General features: G+C 35.0%; 3 protein-coding genes across 7 annotated transcripts; 2 read left to right on the top strand and 1 right to left on the bottom strand.

The window, feature by feature from the left end:
- Positions 1-2,457: 2,457 nt before the first annotated feature.
- On the top strand, positions 2,458-3,267 carry LOC100787015 (thaumatin-like protein; the record flags this gene model as incomplete). Its single annotated transcript, XM_003537414.5, has 1 exon — positions 2,458-3,267. A coding segment is annotated over one exon (699 nt), but the record flags the coding sequence as incomplete, so codon positions are not given.
- A 6,690-nt stretch (positions 3,268-9,957) lies between these two features.
- Positions 9,958-13,074, top strand: LOC100785957 (protein RADIALIS-like 4). The gene is made up of 2 exons (XM_003537413.1): positions 9,958-10,235; positions 12,930-13,074. Exons 1-2 carry the CDS (start codon positions 9,958-9,960, stop codon positions 13,072-13,074), a joined length of 423 nt encoding a protein of 140 aa, XP_003537461.1.
- LOC100785428 (anaphase-promoting complex subunit 2) lies at positions 12,601-20,562 on the bottom strand. 5 transcript variants are annotated; one of them, XM_006591279.4, is made up of 17 exons: positions 20,145-20,561; positions 19,983-20,075; positions 19,663-19,894; positions 18,812-19,104; positions 18,586-18,657; positions 17,561-17,805; positions 16,729-17,142; positions 16,420-16,621; positions 16,130-16,244; positions 15,937-16,019; positions 14,908-15,027; positions 14,689-14,777; positions 14,529-14,610; positions 14,000-14,191; positions 13,497-13,565; positions 13,204-13,380; positions 12,601-12,997 (listed from the first exon to the last, which is right to left on the bottom strand). In XM_006591279.4, exons 1-16 carry the CDS (start codon positions 20,373-20,375, stop codon positions 13,258-13,260), a joined length of 2,655 nt encoding a protein of 884 aa, XP_006591342.1. In that variant the 5' UTR covers positions 20,376-20,561; the 3' UTR covers positions 12,601-12,997; positions 13,204-13,257. The 5 variants fall into 5 exon arrangements, with proteins under 5 accessions (XP_006591342.1, XP_040862812.1, XP_040862813.1 ...); XM_041006878.1 differs by having other exon boundaries at positions 14,529-14,777; XM_041006879.1 differs by having other exon boundaries at positions 12,601-12,994; positions 14,529-14,777.
- Between the last annotated feature and the right edge of the window lie 992 nt (positions 20,563-21,554).

Below are 21,554 nucleotides of genomic sequence, written 5' to 3'. Positions count from 1 at the left end.
AACATATAATAACGGATTCGAAAATGTAACCAAGAATCGCCTACTGTTTCTATTCTTGATTCATAACTAGAAAGTGGGTTAGGGGCTTGGCTAATGGCGAACAGTTGCAGATTTACGGGCCAACCCGCGGACCCTGCCGTCCAAACAAGCACAATCCACGGATTAAATGGGGCGAGTCCAAAATCCTACATATAACCATGGACTCTTAAAAAAATTTGGTTCACGGCCTGCACGAACCGAGAGTCAGTCTATGAACCTGAGCCCGTTTACTCACCCCTACTCTTGACATTACACTTAATCTCCCCCTGAGATTAAAATCCAAGTATTCAATGTCACTGAGTCACTCTTGGCTTTCACAGATAATATATGTTTGATATAACATATATTCTTAATCACTCAAAAAATGTTTACACAATTAGCTCGAATACAATGAAACTCGCTAATTTAGCAAAGCTAAGATTCACTCAATTTGCTCAAGTTTTCTTCGTTCAGTAAACTAACAATGCTACAACACTTGTTCGTTTTGTCTTAGATTATTCTCTTATGATTTGACACACTTTAACACAAACATCTTCAAGATTTATAGAGACTTCATAGCTTCGATCCATTGAGAGATCTCAACTAGCCATTGTCTAATAGCTTTGGTGTTTGACATGAGACTGTTACTATACAGAGAGAAAAAGTGAGGACCACAAACATTTTCTACGACAAATCTTCAAAGAAGTACAATCTGTCATTGTCGTCTGATACTTAGAGCTGACTTTCTGTGTACAAATCGAAAGAAACGTTAACAACATAAGACAAAAGGAATTAAGAATGTCAAGACAAGACAATTTAAATCTTCTCTCTTATGCGCTATGGCATGAGTTTCTTACTGAACCTACGAACGTTACTTTCTAATGATTGTTTTTGGTACTTGAGGATCATGTAACTGTTCCATTGCTTTTGTACTGCGAGCCAAGTGCTAAAGTACTTGTCTTCTCAAGACTAGACGCTGAAACAGTATCGTCCAATGACTGGTACTTTGGCTATCGTCTAAAGTCTTTCCGTTCATACTTTTCTACTTATATCTCATAGAGATAGATGAACCTGTAGCTTAAGCATGAAATGTTAATACATAAAATTTATATTTTATTAACATCAAAACCTTAGGGATTTAATTGTTTGGTATAGTTCAATGTGACTTCGACGCATCCAGACTTAATAGGAGTATCCTCTGATTTTGCCGATAATTAATCTTTGTTAGAAACATGACTAGTCAACTTTAGTAGAATTCTCTCCTCCCTATCACGTTTTTTTTCTATCCACATGACTCAGAATATGAAATTTTGCTTAAGAGGATTGAATTCAATACCATTCAAACTAACGACTTATTGGTATTTTTCATTGTTCTAAAGTTTCCAATTTTTCTAGTTTGATATTAAACTATTAACAGTTTCATGTTTATTAGCAATTTAGCATAGATAAAAATATACTATTAGTAAATAAGAACCAAAGCATTTTTTTTCTTTTGATTTTTAGGGAAAACTTAAATCAGCTAAAGAAAATATTTTGTTCGTGACTTTCTTAAAACTAAAGTATAAAATACCAATAATAAGCATGTTTATTTCATCTCTAATTAAAAAAAATTATAACATAAATAAATAAATCACTACTGCGTAATTTTTGTTTTACAGATATTAATTGGTCGTAATGAAGGATAAGAATTCAGAAGTGAAGTAGTGGGAAACGGTTTTCAAACAGAAGTAGAAAATGCCTAAAAAGAAGGAACCTCATTCCCCTTTGTTTTTCCTTCTATATGCAGCAGCACTGTGATATGAAACACATCCACAATTGGGGAAGAAATTGAAAGAGCAGAAACGGTTCCACGTACTTTCCCAAACTCAATGGCTACTTCCTCACATTACTTCATTTTCTTCAGCATTCTGGTCTCCATCTCCCTCACAGGTATACCTTCTTCACTCTCTCACGATCACATATCCCTCCCATCAAATTAATTAAGCTTCTCAACTCATTTCTCTTCATTAATTATTACTACTTGAATTCACTCATTAGTCATTGTATTACGTTACATTATGTTTCAGGCTCTTCATTTTTATTCTATTACTTAACATTATTGAGAACTGTAAAAAATGTAATTTAAAACTAGCCTTGCCTATTTACTTAAACTTTTGTTACAGTTAGTTCATGATATAGTTTATATCAGGCATCGTTTTAAGTTACGGCCTAAGTCCTGGTTGTGGTTTTATTGCCATCTTTGATATTGTGAGAAATTGGAAACTTATGATGTGGCTACAATTTAAAACCGCGGTATGAGGTACTTATTACTCACGTTTGCATTGAAAAAGCTTTTGAAACATTAAAAAGAAAGAAAATAAAATATATTAAAAAAGAAGTGTTACCAAGTTATATGGTTTGTGGTGTTAATGTGTCATATGGTGATGTTATGTTAATTACACAGATGGAACACAACTCATAATAGTAAACAATTGCAAAGAAAGTGTATGGCCAGGAATTCTCGGCAATGGAGGACACCCTTCACCTAAACATGGTGGATTCCACCTCGGTAGCGGCGAAGAGATTGTTATCCATGTCCCTAAGGTTTGGTCAGGGAGAATCTGGGGCAGACAAGGTTGTTGCTTCGACCAAAACACAGCCAAAGGTTCATGTCAAACAGGTGATTGTGGAGGCCTATTACAATGCAACGGAATTGGTGGAGTCCCTCCAGCTACACTAGTAGAAATGACCCTTGGAACCTCTCAATCACCATTGCATTTCTATGATGTTAGTTTGGTTGATGGGTTTAACCTTCCAGTGTCAGTGAAGCCTGTGGAAGGTGGTGGTGGTGGTGGTGCAGGTTGCGGCGTGGCGGCGTGTGAGGCAAACTTGAACGTTTATTGCCCTTCTTCTTTGGTTGTGGAGAGGAATGGGAAGGTTGTGGGGTGCAAGAGTGCTTGCTTGGCTGCAAAGTCAGATAGGTATTGCTGCACTGGTGAGTTTGCTGGTGGGAGATACTATTGCAAGCCAACTGTGTTTGCTCGTCTTTTCAAGACTGTTTGCCCTAATGCTTATAGCTATGCTTATGATGATGATTCGGCAGTGCTCAAGACTTGTGTGGCACCTCGCTATGTCATCACATTTTGCCCTCCACACTGATCATGTGTTTGTGGTGTTTTCACTTTTCAGCGTTTTTAATTTAGTTGTTCTCTTATTCAGTCTGAACGAATTTGTGATTCTCTTTTGTTTTAGTCTTGCCAATTTTTTCAAGGGTGGAAATTTATGATCTTATCAGTGCTCTATGTCATTTGGAGTTGTGTGATGAACTGATTATGTCCAATTATTAGATTGTTGATTGAGTCTCTTACAGTTGCATTCTACCATAAGGAGTTGTGGTTAACTGATTGTGTTCCAATTATATCAACTATTAGATTATATTGTTAACTGAGTCTTCCTTAATGGAAAATGTTTGATAAAAATTTAATGCGTTATCCAACACCTAGAAAAGAAATAATATAAAGAGAAAAAAATGAGAAGTGTCGGAAGATATTTAAATGAATAATGATTCCTGTATCATTATTTTTCCTTAATTTATTGGCACGCCAATTAGATTTAGTTTTGATATTGTAACACAATTTTTTCAAACACCTATTTCACACTCATCATTTTTCTCTATTTATTTTTTAAAAAAAGTCTCTCTATCGAAGTATATTCTTTTCCAATTTCATATAGCTCATGTTGTCTTCTATGTGCCAAAATTGCCTATAATATAGTGAAGTTATGATGGCTTATATAACAGATAACAAAATAACACAGCAAAAGAATGAACAATCTGTAATTATATTGATGGAAGAAATGACAAATTACAGATAAAACAAAGATAGAATGTATTGATAGTGATAGCTATCAACCCAAAGCATTAACGGCTTCCTTCACCTTAAGGTGATCTCATTTCTCTCTCCCAATCCCAAATTCTATCGTGATTATTCTCTCTTCCCTCCGCACACTAAATACTAACTACTTCACGTGCTCCTCATCACCCTTTTTGCCAGCTCATCATCTTTCATTCCCTTCCCACGTTTCCTCTTGTAAACTCTCCAAACCTAGGGCTTATAATTCTCCTCAAGGCCCACTTCATTATTTTTGTTTCTATCAATACCACCCTCCTTAAATCCAGCCTTGTCCACAAGGCTAAAATCTAGAAATTGTCCTCGTATGACAACATCGTCTTCCCAAGTAACATCCTCACTAGACTTATTCTTCCATTGAATAAGGCTTTCAGGAATTGAGACACCCCCCTGTGTGATCAGCCTTGAGCCAATAACCTTCTCTGGATATATGTCATCAACAGGACCAACCTCTAATTCCTTGGGAAGTTCTCCTAACACAGAATAATTCCCAATAGCTTTCTTCAATAAAGAGACATGAAAAACAGGATGTATCTTAGACCGTTTTGGTAACTGTAACTTATAGGCAACTTCCCCCACCTGAGTTATAATCTTGAAAAGGCCATAAAACCGTGCAGCAAGCTTGGCATTAATCCTTTTTACCACAAATTGTTGTCTGTGAGGTCTTAATTTGAGAAAGACCCATTCACCCACTTTGAATTTCACTTCCATTCTCTTCTTATCTGCATACGTTTTCATTTGTTGTTGTGTTCTCAACAAATGAGCCTTCAGCTGATTCAGAGCCTCGTCTCTTTCACTTAATTCCAATGCCACTGCAGCCACCTTAGTCTCATTACTTAGGAAACGAATGATACTTGGTGGTTGCCTACCATATACGACCTCAAAAGGTGTCCTCCCTATAGATATATGAAATGTGGTGTTATACCAAAATTCAGCTCATGGAATCCAATACGACCATGTCTTCAGTTGTTCAGAGGCAAAACAACGCAAATAACTCTCTAAACAACGATTAGTAACCTCAGTTTGCCCATCCGTCTCAGGATGATAAGCAGAACTCATGTTCAGCTGAGTCCCTTGCAACTTAAATAGCTCCGACCAAAAGTGACTCACAAATATAGGGTCTCTGTCACTAATGATGCTCATAGGAATCCCATGCAAGCGCACAACCTCCCTAACAAACAGTTCAGCAACAGATTTGGCCGTGTAAGGATGCTTCAATAATAAAAAGTGACTATACTTTGAGAGTCTATCAACCACTACCAAAACCGCTTCAAACCCTCTAGACTTTGGAAGACCAGTTATAAAGTCAATTGAAAGGTCCTCCCAATTGATAGAAACAAAAATAATGAAGTGGGCCTTGAGGAAAATTATAAGCCCCAGGTTTGGAGAGTTTACAAGAGGAAACGTGGGAAGGGAATGAAAGATGATGAGCTGGCAAAAAGGGTGATGAGGAGCACGTGAAGTAATTAGTATTTAGTGTGCGGAGGGAAGAGAGAATAATCAGAATAGAATTTGGGATTGGGAATTGGCAAAGGTTGTAACAATCCCCCAGGTGAAGTAGCTGCATATTTCTGTCTCTAGCATACATCACATGCCCTCACAAAGTCCCTGACCCATCTCTGTATTCTTGGCCAATACAAATTAGCTGCTAACCTTCTATAAGTTCTCAAGAACCCCGAATGACCTTCCATAGGTGTCTCATGAAACTCTTTCAGCAATAGAGGAATAGAAGGTGAATTAGGAGACAACACCAAACGACCCTGATAAAACAAAATACCTTGCTGCACAGTAAAACCAGCCTTCAAATCAGGATTCATTTGAAGTTCTTTGACTGTCTTCTGAAGCATTGTGTCCTGCCTGACTTCCTGCAACAGCTTCTCTCCATCCAGCCAAGTAGGATAAGACAACAACGCAGAAAATTCCAGGTCACCATGACACCTTGACAGAGCATCTGCCGCCTTATTCTCTAACCCCGGCTTGTATTTGACCTCAAATTGATAGCCCAAAAGCTTGGCCAACCAGCACTGTTGATCAGGTGATGTCAGTCTTTGTTGTAAAAAATGTTTCAAACTTTTATGGTCAGTGTAAACCACAAAGGGCCTACCCAACAGATAGTGCCTCCAGTGTTGGATGGCTAAGACTAAAGCCATGAGCTCCTTTTCATACACAGATTTTGTTAAATTGCCCTCTGATAAAGCTTTGCTAAAAAAAGCTATAGGTTGCCTCTGCTGCATCAAAACAACACCAATTCCTCTCCCCGTCGCATCACATTCCACTTCAAACGGAATAGAGAAATTAGGTAACACTAGTACTGGAGCTGTAGTCATGATCTGCTTCAGATGATTGAAAGCCTCCAGAGCATCTTTTCCCCAAATAAAGTTATTCTTCTTAGTCATTTCAGTCAACGGTTTAGCAATTTTACCATAATCCTTGATAAATTTTTTGTAATAACCCGTGAGACCTAAAAACCCACGTACTCCTTTGACATTCTTAGGTTCAGGCCACTCCATGATACACCTAATCTTCCTTGGATCTACTGCTACACCCTCACCAGAAATGATATGACCCAGGTAGTCAATCTGTTTACATCCAAATTTGCACTTTGCCTTATTAGCAACAAAGCAATGCAATTTTAGAACTGTCAACACTTGCTTCAAGTGCTCTAAGTGTTCAGTTTCATTCCGACTATACACAAGAATGTCATCAAAGAATACCAACACAAAGCTTCTAAGATAGGGTCTAAAAATATCATTCATAGTGGCTTGGAACGTGGCTGGAGCGTTCATTAATCCAAAAGGCATAACAAGGTATTCATAGTGCCCATTATGAGTCCTAAAAGCAGTTTTCTCAACATCATTTTCATGGACACGAATATGATGATAACCAGATTTTAGATCTATCTTAGAAAAAATTGTTGCCCCATACAACTCATCTAGCAACTCATCGACAATAGGGATGGGGTACTTATCTGGGACAGTAGCTTTGTTCAAAGCTCTATAGTCGACACACATACGCCATGAACCATCTTTCTTCTTGACTAAGATTACTGGACTAGAAAAAGCACTCATGCTTGGTCGAATCACTCCCGCAATCAACAACTCTGTCACTTGTTTTTCAATTTCTTCCTTTTGGTGATGTGGATATCTATATGGCCTCACATTAATAGGACCATGCTCTGGGAATAACTTGATCTGATGCACCTGTTTTCTTTCAGGAGGCAGTGTTATTTTCTCTTGGAACACACCAAAAAATTGACCCAATAGTTTAGTCACTTCCTCATGCCCAACTTCTGATGTTGTCTCTACTTCATCATGATTAGTCCACCACCAATCTTCACCACTTCTCCTGTGTTTGTCCTCCAAGAAAGATTGTAAGCACCTTTGTCTCCCTTGGAACCTACCTTGAGATTGCAGATTAATCATCTTTCCCTCATATAAAAATTGCATAGAAAGATCCTTCCAGTCCACTACCACTTTCCCTAGAGTACTCAACCATGATACTCCTAACACCACATCCAAACCTCCCAACTCCAGCACTAAAGCATCAACCACAAATGTTTGAGAACCCAAACTGATCCTAACTCCCTCACATAATCCTTTAGAAAGAACCTTATGACCATATCCCAATCTGATCGTTTTAGCTGCCATAGGGGTAATTTGCAACCCTAAAGCAGTAGTTATTTCTGGGGATATGAAGTTATGGCTAGCTCCACTATCAATTAAGACCACCACTTCGATGCTGGCAATCTTTCCATCTATCTTCATCGTGTGAAATTCCCCCATACTCCCCATCACTCCAATAATTTTGCATTTAGCTTCTGCATCTTCGTCTTCTTCCTCAGTCTCCACAGTTTCGATGGAAACAATCTCAACTTCTTCATTCACCCCTTCACCTTCTCCCAAAATGAGGACACGCATTGAACGTTCAGGACATTTGTGAAGAGTGGGATGAAATTTCCCTCCACATTTGAAACACAGTCCCTTAGCTCGCCGTTCTGCCATTTCATCATTTTGAATACTCTGAACTCCCTTCCACCGTTCTGAAACTAGCATGCGACGATCGTTTTCACCTTTCTTTCCTGTCGAACTCAAAGATGAAGTGGAAATAAGGTTTGACGCAATTGAACCCGTTTTCTGCCCCGGGTTGTTCCAACCCGGATTTGAGAATCGGGTAGAATCTGTGTGGGCCTGATTTGACCCGCTCCGAAATTTGGACGCTTGCCCACCCTATTCGTTTCGGCCCAAACGATAACCCACCGACTTCTTCCCATAACGTCTTTCACCATCATCGTCCTCGTCCTTCAGCTCGTCCTCAACATCCTTTTCCATCCTCATCATTTGCATACGATTCTGAGGATTTAAGGTTCTCACTCTCCTTCGAATTTGAGCTTTCAACCCACTAATAAAGTACCCCAGGTACTGCTCCTCAAGGAGTCGTCCCACCTGCGACGACAAGAGTTCAAACGCTTCGACAAATTCTTCCACACTCCCTGTTTGTCTCAACGTCGACAATTCTTCAAAAGGATTCTCTAACCACCTCCCACCGTAACGGGCGATCAACGCTCGTTTCAGTTTCTCCCACGATAACTCGTCCTCCGTTTCCATCAAAAGATTGAACCAGTGAATGGTTGAACCTTCCATGCTTAGGCGCACCAATTTCACACACATCTCCTTCGATGTATTTTGAACATCAAAGTAGATCTCAGCTCGTGTAATCCACGCTATTGGGTCCTCTCCTTCAAACGGTGGAAGCTTCACCTTCTTCCCTGCAAGACGAGACTCACTATGTGATGAATCACCCGTAGAGTCCTCCTGCCTCGCTGTCTTCTTCCCCATCTGTTTGCTTAATTCTGTCATGATCACACTCTGTTGTTTCATTTGCTGCGCATGTTGTTGCATTTGCAAAGCAAGCTCCTGTAGCGTCATCGTCACGTTTTCAACCTGAGTTTCCAAAGCTTCAAGTCGGTCACCCATCCTTGTCATGAACAATCTCCGTCACAGAGAGCGATTTGAAATCCGGCAAGTCGGACCAATTGATGGGTTATATAACAGATAACAAAATAACACAGCAAAAGAATGGACAATCTATAATTATATTGATGGAAGAAATGACAAATTACAGATAAAACAAAGATAGAATGTATTGATAGTGATAGCTATCAACCCAAAGCACTAACAGCTTCCCTCACCTCAAGGTGATCTCATTTCTCTCTCCTAATCCCAAATTCTATCGTGATTATTCTCTCTTCCCTCCGCATACTAAATACTAACTACTTCACGTGCTCCTCATCACCCTTTTTGCCAGCTCATCATCTTTCATTCCCTTCCCACGTTTCCTCTTGTAAACTCTCCAAACCTGGGGCTTATAATTCTCCTCAAGGCCCACTTCATTATTTTTGTTTCTATCAAGTTACATGAAGAAGAAAGTTACATGATCTTTGACAAAAGGCAAACAGAGCATAAGTATAGCAGAAAAATGCTAATTTGTATAAAAATAATTTCATTAAATCATCACAAACTGTATTCCGCCAAAACCATCAGCCATGTTATATATATTTTTTAAAATTTTCAAATTAATATTTATTTAAAAAACGACATTCATCCACGTATAGATTTACATGTTTAGTATGTTTGTTATTTCGTTCTAAATAGCACTGCTGTAGTATGTAATTACATAATAAATCAGATTTATTTAAATCTTTTAGTGCTATAATCAGCATTGGTGTCATTTAGCATTAGTTCTCATATATTTATCTTTACCACTAAACATGATCAACTTGAGATAGTTATAAACAGAATTGGTATCTGTCACACGTTTAATCTATATATAAGTTAGCCACGAGTGACCCTATACTCAAGCCACAACCAACGTAAATCTTTACACCTCCATATATAAAGGATAAGTACAATAATTGTATCATATATATATATATATATATATATATATATATATATATATATATATATATATATATATATATATATATATATATATATATTACTTCAATATTTCTTCTTGTACACTTTGAAATTCTATGAAAGTACGCAACCCAATGGCTTCAAAATCCTTGAACAATAATAATCACAAAGAACATTTTATTCCCCCGTGGACAAGATTGCAGAACAAACAATTTGAGAAGGCATTGGTCTTGTTTGATGAACACACCCCAGATCGGTGGCAAAATATAGCCAAAGAAGTTGGCAATAAATCGGTGGAGGAAGTGGAGAGACACTATGCAATTCTTTTAGAAGATCTTGGTAGAATAGAGTCAGGGCGTGTTCCAATTCCCGATTATAAGTTCTCAGAAAACATGAATGATCATGCAGAGAGGTATTTACTAATTACTAGTACTGCTTTTAATTAAGATGTAACAAAATGAATTTCAATTCTGCCTACTCTTTTTCTTTTGTTTCTTCTCTCATGCAAGCATTGCAATATGATTCCATTTCCATACCTTTCTCTTGGCTATTTTTTTTGTTTATTTATTCATATTCTTTTGGCTCTTACATTCATTAATTTACATGTTAATATGGGTGGAAAACATGTCGCATTCTCTACTACAGAATTTTAACTTAAATAACATTAAATGTTAAGTGATTTAGGCTTGGTTAAATAAGTATTTATATATAGAAGAAAAAAAATGAAATAAGGCATAAGTTAATTAGTAAAACTCTTACATTTTAGTTTTTTCAAAAGTTGATTTTAACCTCTCAAGAGAATTATTTTTCATTTTTATTTTTATTTTTGTGTTTATAAAAAAAGTTATCCAAATATAACTTTATTCTTATACTATAAATTGAAATGCTTAATTATTTATCTTCTCTTTCAAATATATATTTCATATACTATTTTTATAATTATCTCAACCATCTCAAACTAAGAATAAATCATTAGTTTTATTAATTAAAATTTATCACATCAATTAAAATTAAAATTTGATTTTATTTCGAACAAGATCATGTTTTAAAGTGGTGAGTGAAATTTAATTTTTAATTAATATGATAAATTTTAATTAGTAGGACATCAAGTGAAACAAAGTGGAACCGATGATTTGGTTCCCTCAAACTATCATCTTTTTTAATTTTGATTTTCTTTAACATTTCAATCTTACAATAACATGGGAGGGAGGATGTGTTTTTTCAGTAAAACTCAAACCAAGTAGCACTAAAATGTAATCAATAGTATTAATAAAACCGTCCAGCAACCATTTACTTCCACGTGTCACCCCTAACTCCTTTGCCACGTGTTATTGTTTTCTGTCCTAGGGTCCCAGTTACTTTTACTTTTATGTACTCTACTGTCTTCTGTTTTATCACCCTGCAAATACAGCAAAAAAAACACTTTTTTTTTGTCACTTCCAACTAGCTTTGGTACAACCTTATTTAAAAAAAAATTAAAAAAATACAAATTAATCAACAATTTTTTTTGTTACTTTTCTCTGTTACTCTCACTTTCTATTTTTATTTTTTAAAAACCCTGCAACTGCAGGGGTCCCATTCTAGTTTATCAAAATTAATTATAATGCAATTTATGATACATTTTTTTTTCTCTTTTAATTATGCAGGCATCCCAAGTATTTTAATTTGAATTGAATGCTCTAAGCAATTCAATTTCAAATATCTTTTTGTAGGACGTACATGGAGGCAAATTTGTCGGATATAAGAAGGGATGGTGCAAGAGTAAACATTTTTTTAACAAGTCAGCCATTTTTTCTAATTAATAAACATTTTCATTTTCTTTAATCAATTTCATTTCTCTATTATCTTTCGTTTGTGATAAAGCCAGCTTGGGAACCTTGGTAACTTGCAATTCAACATTGCATGTTTTTTTTTCTTCATAATCGACTCGATAAGGACTTTCTCCTTCTCATGGCAAAATAATACTTCATACTATATAATAAATATTAACAGTAAATTTTCTCGAGAAAAAAAAATGTTTTCTTCATCGCATTCAATATTACAAATTGGAAACAATTTATCCCAGTAATTAACATTGTTTAATTTAATACTATTGATAATTTTATCATTGTCGAGTATTTGTATTCACAAAAAAAAAAATGGTTAATTATTTTTTCCCACTAATTTATTATTTAGATTCAATTTAATTTTTTTAATTTTTTTATTCAATTTAGTTCTTTAATTTTTAAAATTAATTTTTTTTTTATAAAATATATATTTTGTAACAATTTAAAACCACTTAATGAAAATTTTAAACTGCCATAAAATATAATTTCTTATAAATTAAACTGAAAGATCAAATTAAATCGATTTAAAAAAATTAAAAGATCAAATTAAATAAAAAAACTAAAGATCAAATTAAATCTAAAAAATAAATTAAAAGACTAAAACAATAATTTAAAAAAAATAGTAAAGTTTGCATTATGTAAAGTGGATCACAATTTGAACTTTCTTCAATAAAAAACACTTTAATGATCTTAAAAAGAATTAAAATCAAGGATTTCAATATAAGTAAATCACCAATTTAAAGCCTAAAATCGCTTCTAAAAAAATTAATGCCAAAATTGCATGACACTAAATTTAGTTATTAAAATTTGTAAATTAATTACCATTAATCAAGCCCAATAGTCCCCTTGGTCTAACACGACACGAACCCATGAACTTCAATTTCTTAAAATTTTAATAATTTCAACGGGGTGCAACCCCAACTAGATAAGGATCAACTTGGGAAGAGTTTGTTCCATACAAATTCCCTTAGTTTGCTCATACGAATTAACTTTTACACTATTTGATGTAAACACTGCATGGGGCCATATAAAATATTTTCTCCTATTCAATATAATATAATTTATCCACAACACTAAATTAGCAGTAAATAATACACATTTACATAGCGGTAGGTGACTCAGTGAGAATAGATAATATAAAAAAGAGGAATCTTTGGAAAAGGATTAGCAAAACCAGGAGTAGCACACCATGAAAGCCAAAAGAGCAAATAATGTCTTCAAATCCTCATCTCCTGGAACAAAGATTATCTTTGGTGTGCTTGAATTTGTGTTATCCCTAGAGTGGAAGCATATATAGCAATTTCCTCAGGACAACACAAAGATGCCACCAAAAATGGAGCTCAAGCTGCTGTTTCAGTGAATTCCAAAGATAAAGTCATTCATGAACCTTATGTGGTAATGACTAATGAACAAACACATCAGTAAAAGCATGGATAGTTAAGATTGATGCAATGAAAGAAATTTGTGATAACTGATGATGACCAAGTTAATTTAAAAAAAAAAATGCAAAACTTTCATGAAATTCGGGTTCCGGAAAACATTTAGAAATCTCACATTTTTGCTCAGAACTCATGACCAAATTGATTCCATTTCAACTCCGAAGTCAAACTACTTCTTTAGAAAGTACATTCCATCCCGAAGTTCTAACTTCTCCTCAGAAACTAGACCAGACAAAAAGCTTTGTAGTTGCTGGAGTGACTTGTCATATGGGGGATCGGCAATGCAAAACATCTGCAACAATACAATCATGTAACCAATCTAACTGATTGGTCTATCTGTGTCCAAACATTTATATAGGTGATTAGGTGTAAAAAAAATTCAGGGGGTACAAGACAAGCCATTCTTACCTTGAGAGTATTGTGAATTCGGTCTAATGCCATGCTACCAAAGTTTGTGAGCATCCCCAGGATAAATTTCTGCCATGAAGCTACACCAGTTAGATATCTTTAATCATATGCATTGCACACTCCCTTGTGTTTAAATACCTCAAGATGCATTAATGAATAAATTGTACAGCCCAAAACCATCATCATTTGCAAGAAAACGATTTGTGCATATTGGCAAAACTAGGAATAACAGGCTGATGATGACAAAGAACTGCATTTATTTACTCAGGGAACATCCATTCTCTATAGTGTTCCTTCATTAAATAGATTTCCCAGCCCCCATGTGAATGAAAGCCATTAAGAATTGCTACAAGATATATTACCCATCAAAGATTAAAATTTTAAATAACATACATTGCAAGAATTCTCAAGTCTTGGAAGTTATTTTTTTTATTAGTATTGATTAACTAAAAATATGAAAGCAAGTCACAAGTATCAACTAACCATTACTTTATCTCACATACCTCATATACAGTCATTTCCTTACGAAGTTGATTTTCCACCGATGCCACAGATCTCTCTTCCTCCTCTTCACCTCCTAGAAGTTCCTGAGCACAACCAGTACTAGCTCCATTCTTACTTGTCTCAGCCATGTTTTCCACAATGGTGTATACATGGTCAGAGGAATCTGCCCCTTGCGACTCTGCAATGATTCCCTGTGTACAAAAAAACAGTGAGTAGTTACTTTCAACTTCACTTCTAAACTACAGACTTGCAGTTTTAAACAAGAAAATTCACAGCCATGAAAATTATACTCAATTGAACAGCAAGTCATGTCATCGAAATATTAGAATCATCATAGATAAATGAACATGATTGTTGAAGTAAACTAAACGAATTTTTTTTGCTATGAAAAAGCCATCATAAGTTAGATAACTCAAGATAATAATAATAATAATATTTGTCTACACCAACTAAATATAATCATGCAGCAAAATAGTGATACCAAAAAGAACACTAAGAAAATTTGTAGAAGTGGCCCATCAGACCTACCTTGCTTATCCAGAAATTTATTCTCCGATTTAAAACATCTGCAGGTATCCCAATAGCAGCTGCAAGGTTTTTAGAGGTCCAACTGAAAGAAGAAATATAATATAATATTATTATACAATCAAAAAACAGACTAAAGGTATGCATGGATTGCTGAGGATACTTTGGTTGATCTTGAAATTTCATAATGATAGATGCATGAACAGGCGCTACTGTGAATTGTATTTCCCTATCTTGAAACTGCAACTCCAGCTAAACCATTGAAAATGATAATATTAGGAAAAAAATATAGAGGTAAAACAGTAAAAGGTGAGAAAGTGTCAACATTATTCATCAAATTCAAAAACTGTCAAATATCTGCAGACGGCTAAGAGCAACTAACCTTGATGGTTCCAAGACTTTTTTTCCACTGCAGCTTACGGGGAGTTTTGATTTCATTAAATCTCTTTGCATAATCAGATAGGAGCTGGTCAACAGGCTCAGGCAGGTTAAGGGGCTCATCCTGTAATTCTCTTCAAAGTTAATATAGTACAGAGACAGTTTTGCAGGACAACAATGAAATCATTAAAAATCTGTTCTGGTCCAACAATTCATTATGATATCATATTGTGCTTGGTTTATGCTTCAAGTTGAAAATGAATCAAAACAAAACAGAAGAGAAAGGCAGAGCTTTCTAGAAAAGAAAACTGTTATAAAAAATGTAAAGCAAATATCACTAGTTAGAAGAAAATCTCAATGAGATTATATTAAAACTGAAATGGAATATCACAAAACTCTGAAATTGTTTAAGCTGCTTGAAAAGACCCAATCAACACTAAAAACCTGATTTGATTGATGTGTTTTTATTTTCTACTTTACCTTTTAGAAAGAAAAATTCAAATATTTTGCTGCAAAAAATATTGCATATGCATGTGAGGAGTACATTTACCTTTGGAGAATACAAATTTGCCTCCCACATAATGATGACAACAATGAAAAATGAGTGACAATAGCAGGAAAGGTAGGGACAGGAAAAAGAAAGTTTGCTCAATTTTGGGATTAGATTTGCTTAAGATAAGGCGAGGAAAAATTATGTAAAATGATTTGGATTTACGAGCTAAAATATTAAGGAACAAGAGAATATGGGACCAATATAACTCCTGCCTCTCAAGTTGTAGAAGTGATTCTTAAATAGAAATTAATAGAAAGAAGTAATTAGATACTGCTAGATAATGAAGAGTACACATATAATAGTAATAATAATAATTGCACTGAAGAATAATTATTGCTACTTTTTCTGAGAAGCCTTATTGCTGAACCTAAATATAAAATATAACCTGAGTAGTGAGGAATAGATACTGTATCATAACAATCATTTATTTGCTCATTCACCAAAATTCAAAGAACCAATAAAAGAATCTTGTCTGCAAACCTGTATTGGAGGCCAGAAATTAGAAGATATGATAGTAGCAGAAATTGCATCCATGGATATTGCATTGTCTCCCACTTCAACACCTGAGGGTGCATCACCAATTTATTTGTTAAAAAGACTTGAAACATAAATAGTAGCTAAAATTGTTGTTGGCAATAATCACAAACATGGGAAATATGAACTTGGAAATTACTTGTCTGAGATGGCTGATTTATGGTAGCTTTAATGTTACTGTTGGTTCTCTTTGAGCCAATTAGATCATTGAGCATAATCTCACATTTCTGTAGGCTGCTCTCTCCAAAGTGTATCTGCAAAAATAAAAGAATTAAACAAATGTTTAGATTGCAATACAAAATCAAGAATGAATACACACAACAACAACAACAACGTCTTATCCCACTAGGTGGGATAATAAAATAATAAAATATTAACTCCATACCCATCAAATAAAAAGGCTTAATGAGTTTTTATTTGAATAAATACCTTGAGGAGTTCTAGAGTACGTATCTCTGAATCAATATCGTAATCTGATTTATTTAGAAGTTTCTCGGCAAGCATAGTTCGATATTCATGAACTAATTGATCTTTGGAACCAATTATGCTAACAATCATCCCAAGTATGTCAACCTTCCTTTGGTTTCTGCTTCCCTTTAATGGATCTGCTTCCACAGGGTCAGGTTGCCATCTGCTCGGAAAAGCCCAATTAAAAGAAATATCAGTTTATAATATGTCAGGCAGACCAAATCAGAAAGAACAATTAAAAACAGATGATCATCCAGAATAAAACTATACCGCATGGCATTGATCCATGCTTGCCTATCATCAGTGTTAAAATCATCAACACCAGCATTCTCTTGAATCTCTTCATCTCTGTTCAACTCTTCAAGAAGGCTATCTCCAGGATTTCCAGATGAACTTGAATGTGCACCAGTCCCATCTGTCATCATGGTTACTATGCACTTTATGGTATCTCTCCTTCCTCTTAGATAATCCCTTATGGGTTCACCAACTGCCTCAAGAAAAACACCTGCAGGGTCTATTGTCCTAAGGGCTTTAATAGTTGAAACATATTGGTGCAATATATCATTGGTTGACGCGCCTGCAGTAAGCAAGCGATAACGCAGTGCTGAAATAAATGATTCCACCAGCTTTGAATGTTGTCCAGTGTATTCAAGACACAATTTTAAGTCTTCAATTGCCGGAGAGCTTCCAATATTGGTGGAGAGAAAGGAAAATAAATTATCAGAAGATGTCACATGAACAAACGAGCCACAATCTAGCAAAGAATTAATTTGTTATGACATGTCAAATGGCACTAGTGCTTAATGTTGGAGTTTGAAAGTTATTCAAAACCAAGGTTAAAGCATGCAAGTGTAACAAGAAAGAGGTGATAATTCAAATTCAAGCTTCATTGTTCAGACAAACAGAAACAACATTTCCAGAAGAACATGTTAAAGCCTAGAATAATTGTCATTCTCTCTGCTATTGCTGGAAGCTATAACCAGTGAACATGTTTCAGTCAAGGGTGCTAATCTAGCCCTTCAATTTGCTAAGACATAAAAGAGGGTAATTAATTTTCTAATAGAAAACTCAGAAGAAAAACAGAGAATTAAAAACAAAGTACCTCTCAGGATAATCAACAATTATCTCGAATAATTTGGCTATTCTTAAATCTTGTAGTGTTTCATATGCAAAATATTCCAGCCGCAACTTCCACCTTACAAGCCCTTCAGAGGGAGTATCAATTCCAGGACAGCATGAAGATGGCTGTGGTGCCAAAGGTGATTTCAGACCTGATGAAGTACTCTCATAACTAACGACATCACCAAGATAGACAAGAAGTGCATGAAGAAACTGAAGAGGAACAGCCTGAATGATTCCAGTTATCAGTGTACTGTGTTAGAATTATGAAAGCATACATTTATTTTTCTAAATAGGCTACTATGGGCAGAAATTATATTTTAGATATAGTGCCACAGTGACTGTCCAATTTTCAGAAATAAATAAAACTAGGATCTAGTTTTAAATTCTTCCATTAACAACTTTGGAACTCATATGCACTATAGAGATACTTTTCACCTACTAGACTTATTGCATATGATCATTGATATTTTTTATACAGCATGTAATTAAAATTGTTCCTGTGAAAACAAATGATTGGCCAAAGCAAAGCATCCTAAAAAATCTTATTAACGGAATCCATACAATATATGTAAATGAATTTAATATATCTCCTGAGGAAAGAATCATAGTTATGTAAGAATTGAAATGCAACAAGACTAACAAAGTAAAAAATGCTATTAAGAAAACAAGTGAAGTGAAACTTGTATGTGGTATAAAATTTTGACACGACTGGATACTTGGAAATGTTTTTGGGGGTTGGTCATCATTTGATCAACCAGTGACCAGTCTCTTTTAAGATGATAAATTGTTCATTGCTAACTGAATAATGAGAAGTACCAAAACATTAATTGTTACAATATGATAGAAATACACATTTGAAGTATAATGAGTCAAAATTATGTTTCACCATGATATTAAAAACAGCAATTGAATTTTAAAACATAATAGGATTGGCAAAAGAACAAATTACTGCAGTTAATTTGCATTCATGCCACAGTGAGATGTACTTCTCTATGCACAACAAACCTGTATCCAGCTTTTAATAGATTGTAAAACAGAACTCCGAAAATCATCACCAGCTACATCATGTACTTTTGCCTGTCATTCAGATGAGAGAAAAACAAATGTCATCCAAAGATTAGATTCGCAAAGAGACACATAAATGCAACAAAATTGGGAGAGCAAAATTGGCAAAAAAGAGATTGAGGACAACTGGAAAAGCCAGGATTTTGAATTTAACAAACATGCTCACCTTCAGTAGTAAAAATATAGCAGAAGCATAAGCATCTTCAGCCATGGAAGTAAATCCAAGATTCCTAAGATCAAGAACAACTTTTCCAATGTTCTTCACAAGTCTACTGTTTTCCGAGAACCTATGGTCGCTATAGCACTCATCAACATCCATTTCACCAACTTTGTTGCATATTTTTCCTTTTTCATCTAAATTCATGCCATCTTTATTTTGAGATGCATCATCACAGAACTCTCCATCCATAATTGCACTTACCTCCTCCAGTTTTCTTTTAAAATACCAATGCAGTATAACTGATAGCACCAGCAAACGGGGGAAAACATGCAAGGCCAAAAAAGTAAGGATGTAGTAAGCTCCTCAAGAAAAAACATCAAATAAGAGAAATTAACGCCAACAGGAACAAAAGACAGTAACTGTATTCATAATAAGCAAAACTTTCAAGCAACTAGATATTTTTACAAAGGGAAAAAGAGGAGGATTTGGTTCCTCTAAAGTGAGCAACTCACTTCTGAGGGTAAATTAACAAATCCGAATTGTTGATGGATCAATGTAGCGTGCACATGATTAACAAGTCATGGATATGCTGGACTATCAACAGTTGATTTTTTCATCAACAACAGAGATTACTTAATTTACATGTACATAGTCGAATCCAATGGTGAAAATACTGCATTAAGAACAGACATAGTTAACCGATACATTAGAGCTAACCACAGCAAACTTGGATGTAGAATTGCACTTATGGTGAAAACCAAGAGATTTGTCTACAAAATTCTATAACCAAAGCAATAAATTCACTTATTGCAAGCTCTCATCTTAACCTAACAAAAGACAATAAACTGCATACAAACCAGGGAAATGCCGAGAAAGCGAAGCCATAAGTACAGAAGAGACAATCCATTGATACTTGGAGGTAAGGTAATTCCTGTCTCCTTCAAAACCATGCTTATCCTCTGACACCTGGTCCTTGTAAGATTGCAAAGCATGCACCAACATCAACAGACACTTCTCCTGATATTGTTTCTCCAAAGTAATCTCTTCCAAAGCATTATACAACACACTCTGAATCTCATCCTCATCAATCTGCTTAAACCGTTCACAACACAACCAAAACAATCACCACAACATAAAGTGAGAAAAGGAAAGTCATGTAAGGTTGAAAAACACTCACATCAAGGTCATCATTCTTGTTCAAACCCGCAACATGAAAATAAGGATCAAAATGGCGCCAAAATCTCGATGCCCCATTTCGTTCAAACGTCTCCTGCGACCAAAAAACACCATAAATTTTCGGACTTTGCAGCACTATTAGGGAAATAAAATTGTGGGGTACCTCTAGGAGTCGAAAAAAATGGTCTTGAACGAGGGAACGGAGGCGGTGCTTGCAGAGAGTGTGAACGTGAGAAACGAAGTCGGAAGCGACGGAGAGATCGCCGTTACCGGCGAGAAGGGATTGCGTAGCGTTGCAAAAGTCATTGTAGCTGTCGAGGATTTCGTGCACCGAATCGTCAGTGAGAGAATCCAAAATTGCAGGGTTGAAAAAACACGGGTTTGGTTCCTCCATGGCCTTTGGAATTATGAGTCAATGAACTCAACTAAAAGAATACTCAGTGCAGCAGAAGGTAATTTGGGCGCCAGATTGGATTTTCGTAAAAACGCTACACCACTTTCGTTGGAGCGACAACAAAGGTCTTCGAGCAACAATGGTTGTTCAGGTTCTAAGCATTTCACATTTTTTTAGGCTAAACTATATGTTTGCTCCTCAAATTTATTTATTTTTTAAATTCACCATTTATGTTTTAAAATAATTTCTAGATAAATTTTTTAGTTACATATTTGTTTTTGGGTTACTTTTAATTCAAACGGCATTAAACTTGTGTTATTGGTAAAGGCAGCTCCTTTGACTTTCATGATGGTGCGATATTTGGCATGAGTTTATTATGTGGTTCCACAATCAGAGAGAGGTTATAACTCTAGACAGGGTTCATGTCAAAGAAATTTAGTCTTGTTAGCATCATTTAGAGTGAACTTCGCCATTGTGACCAACAGGATGGTGTTACCACTATTGCATTCCACAATGAAGAAAGCTACGATTGACTCGTGGGTGACACATGCTTAACATTGTTTGGGTTTAATCTAACAAAAGGAAAAACGTGTTTCTAAAAAATTCTTTTGGGACTATTTTAAGACTTTTAAAATACAAGGGATCAATTGAAAACCAAAAACTAAGTTAGGAAATCAAGCAGGTATTTTTGCATTTTTTTAATTTATTTGACCAATTGATTCCTATGTAAATATTGTACTCACTCATCAAAATATATATATATATATATATATATATATATATATATATATATATATATATGTCTCAAGTAGCTTATCATGTATAAGCCGCTGAATAATGGAATATCATTTTTTTTTTCACCTTTCTTTCTTTTCACTTAAAAAAAATTGTGCAAAGCAAAGATTGTGCACCTAATTTTACTTTTTAGGTTTAATTATTTATTTAGTTCTTATAGTTTTTAAATTTATCTATTTTAGTCCTTAAAGTTAATAAGTAGATTTTTTTTAATCCTTTAAATTTACATTTTAATTCTCAAAAGATATCTACTGTTAAAATTTTTTATCTTAAATAATTTAAACAATGATATATAATTAAATGAAAATGTAAAATTATTTTATACCAGTGCATAAACATTAAACTCTTTCTTTAATTACAAAATAAATAAATATGCATATTTTT

This window comes from Glycine max, chromosome 11, assembly GCF_000004515.6.
Source record: "Glycine max cultivar Williams 82 chromosome 11, Glycine_max_v4.0, whole genome shotgun sequence".
NCBI lineage: Eukaryota > Viridiplantae > Streptophyta > Magnoliopsida > Fabales > Fabaceae > Glycine > Glycine max.
Note: the sequence above shows the minus strand (reverse complement) of the source record. Positions and strands in the feature narration are given on the sequence as shown.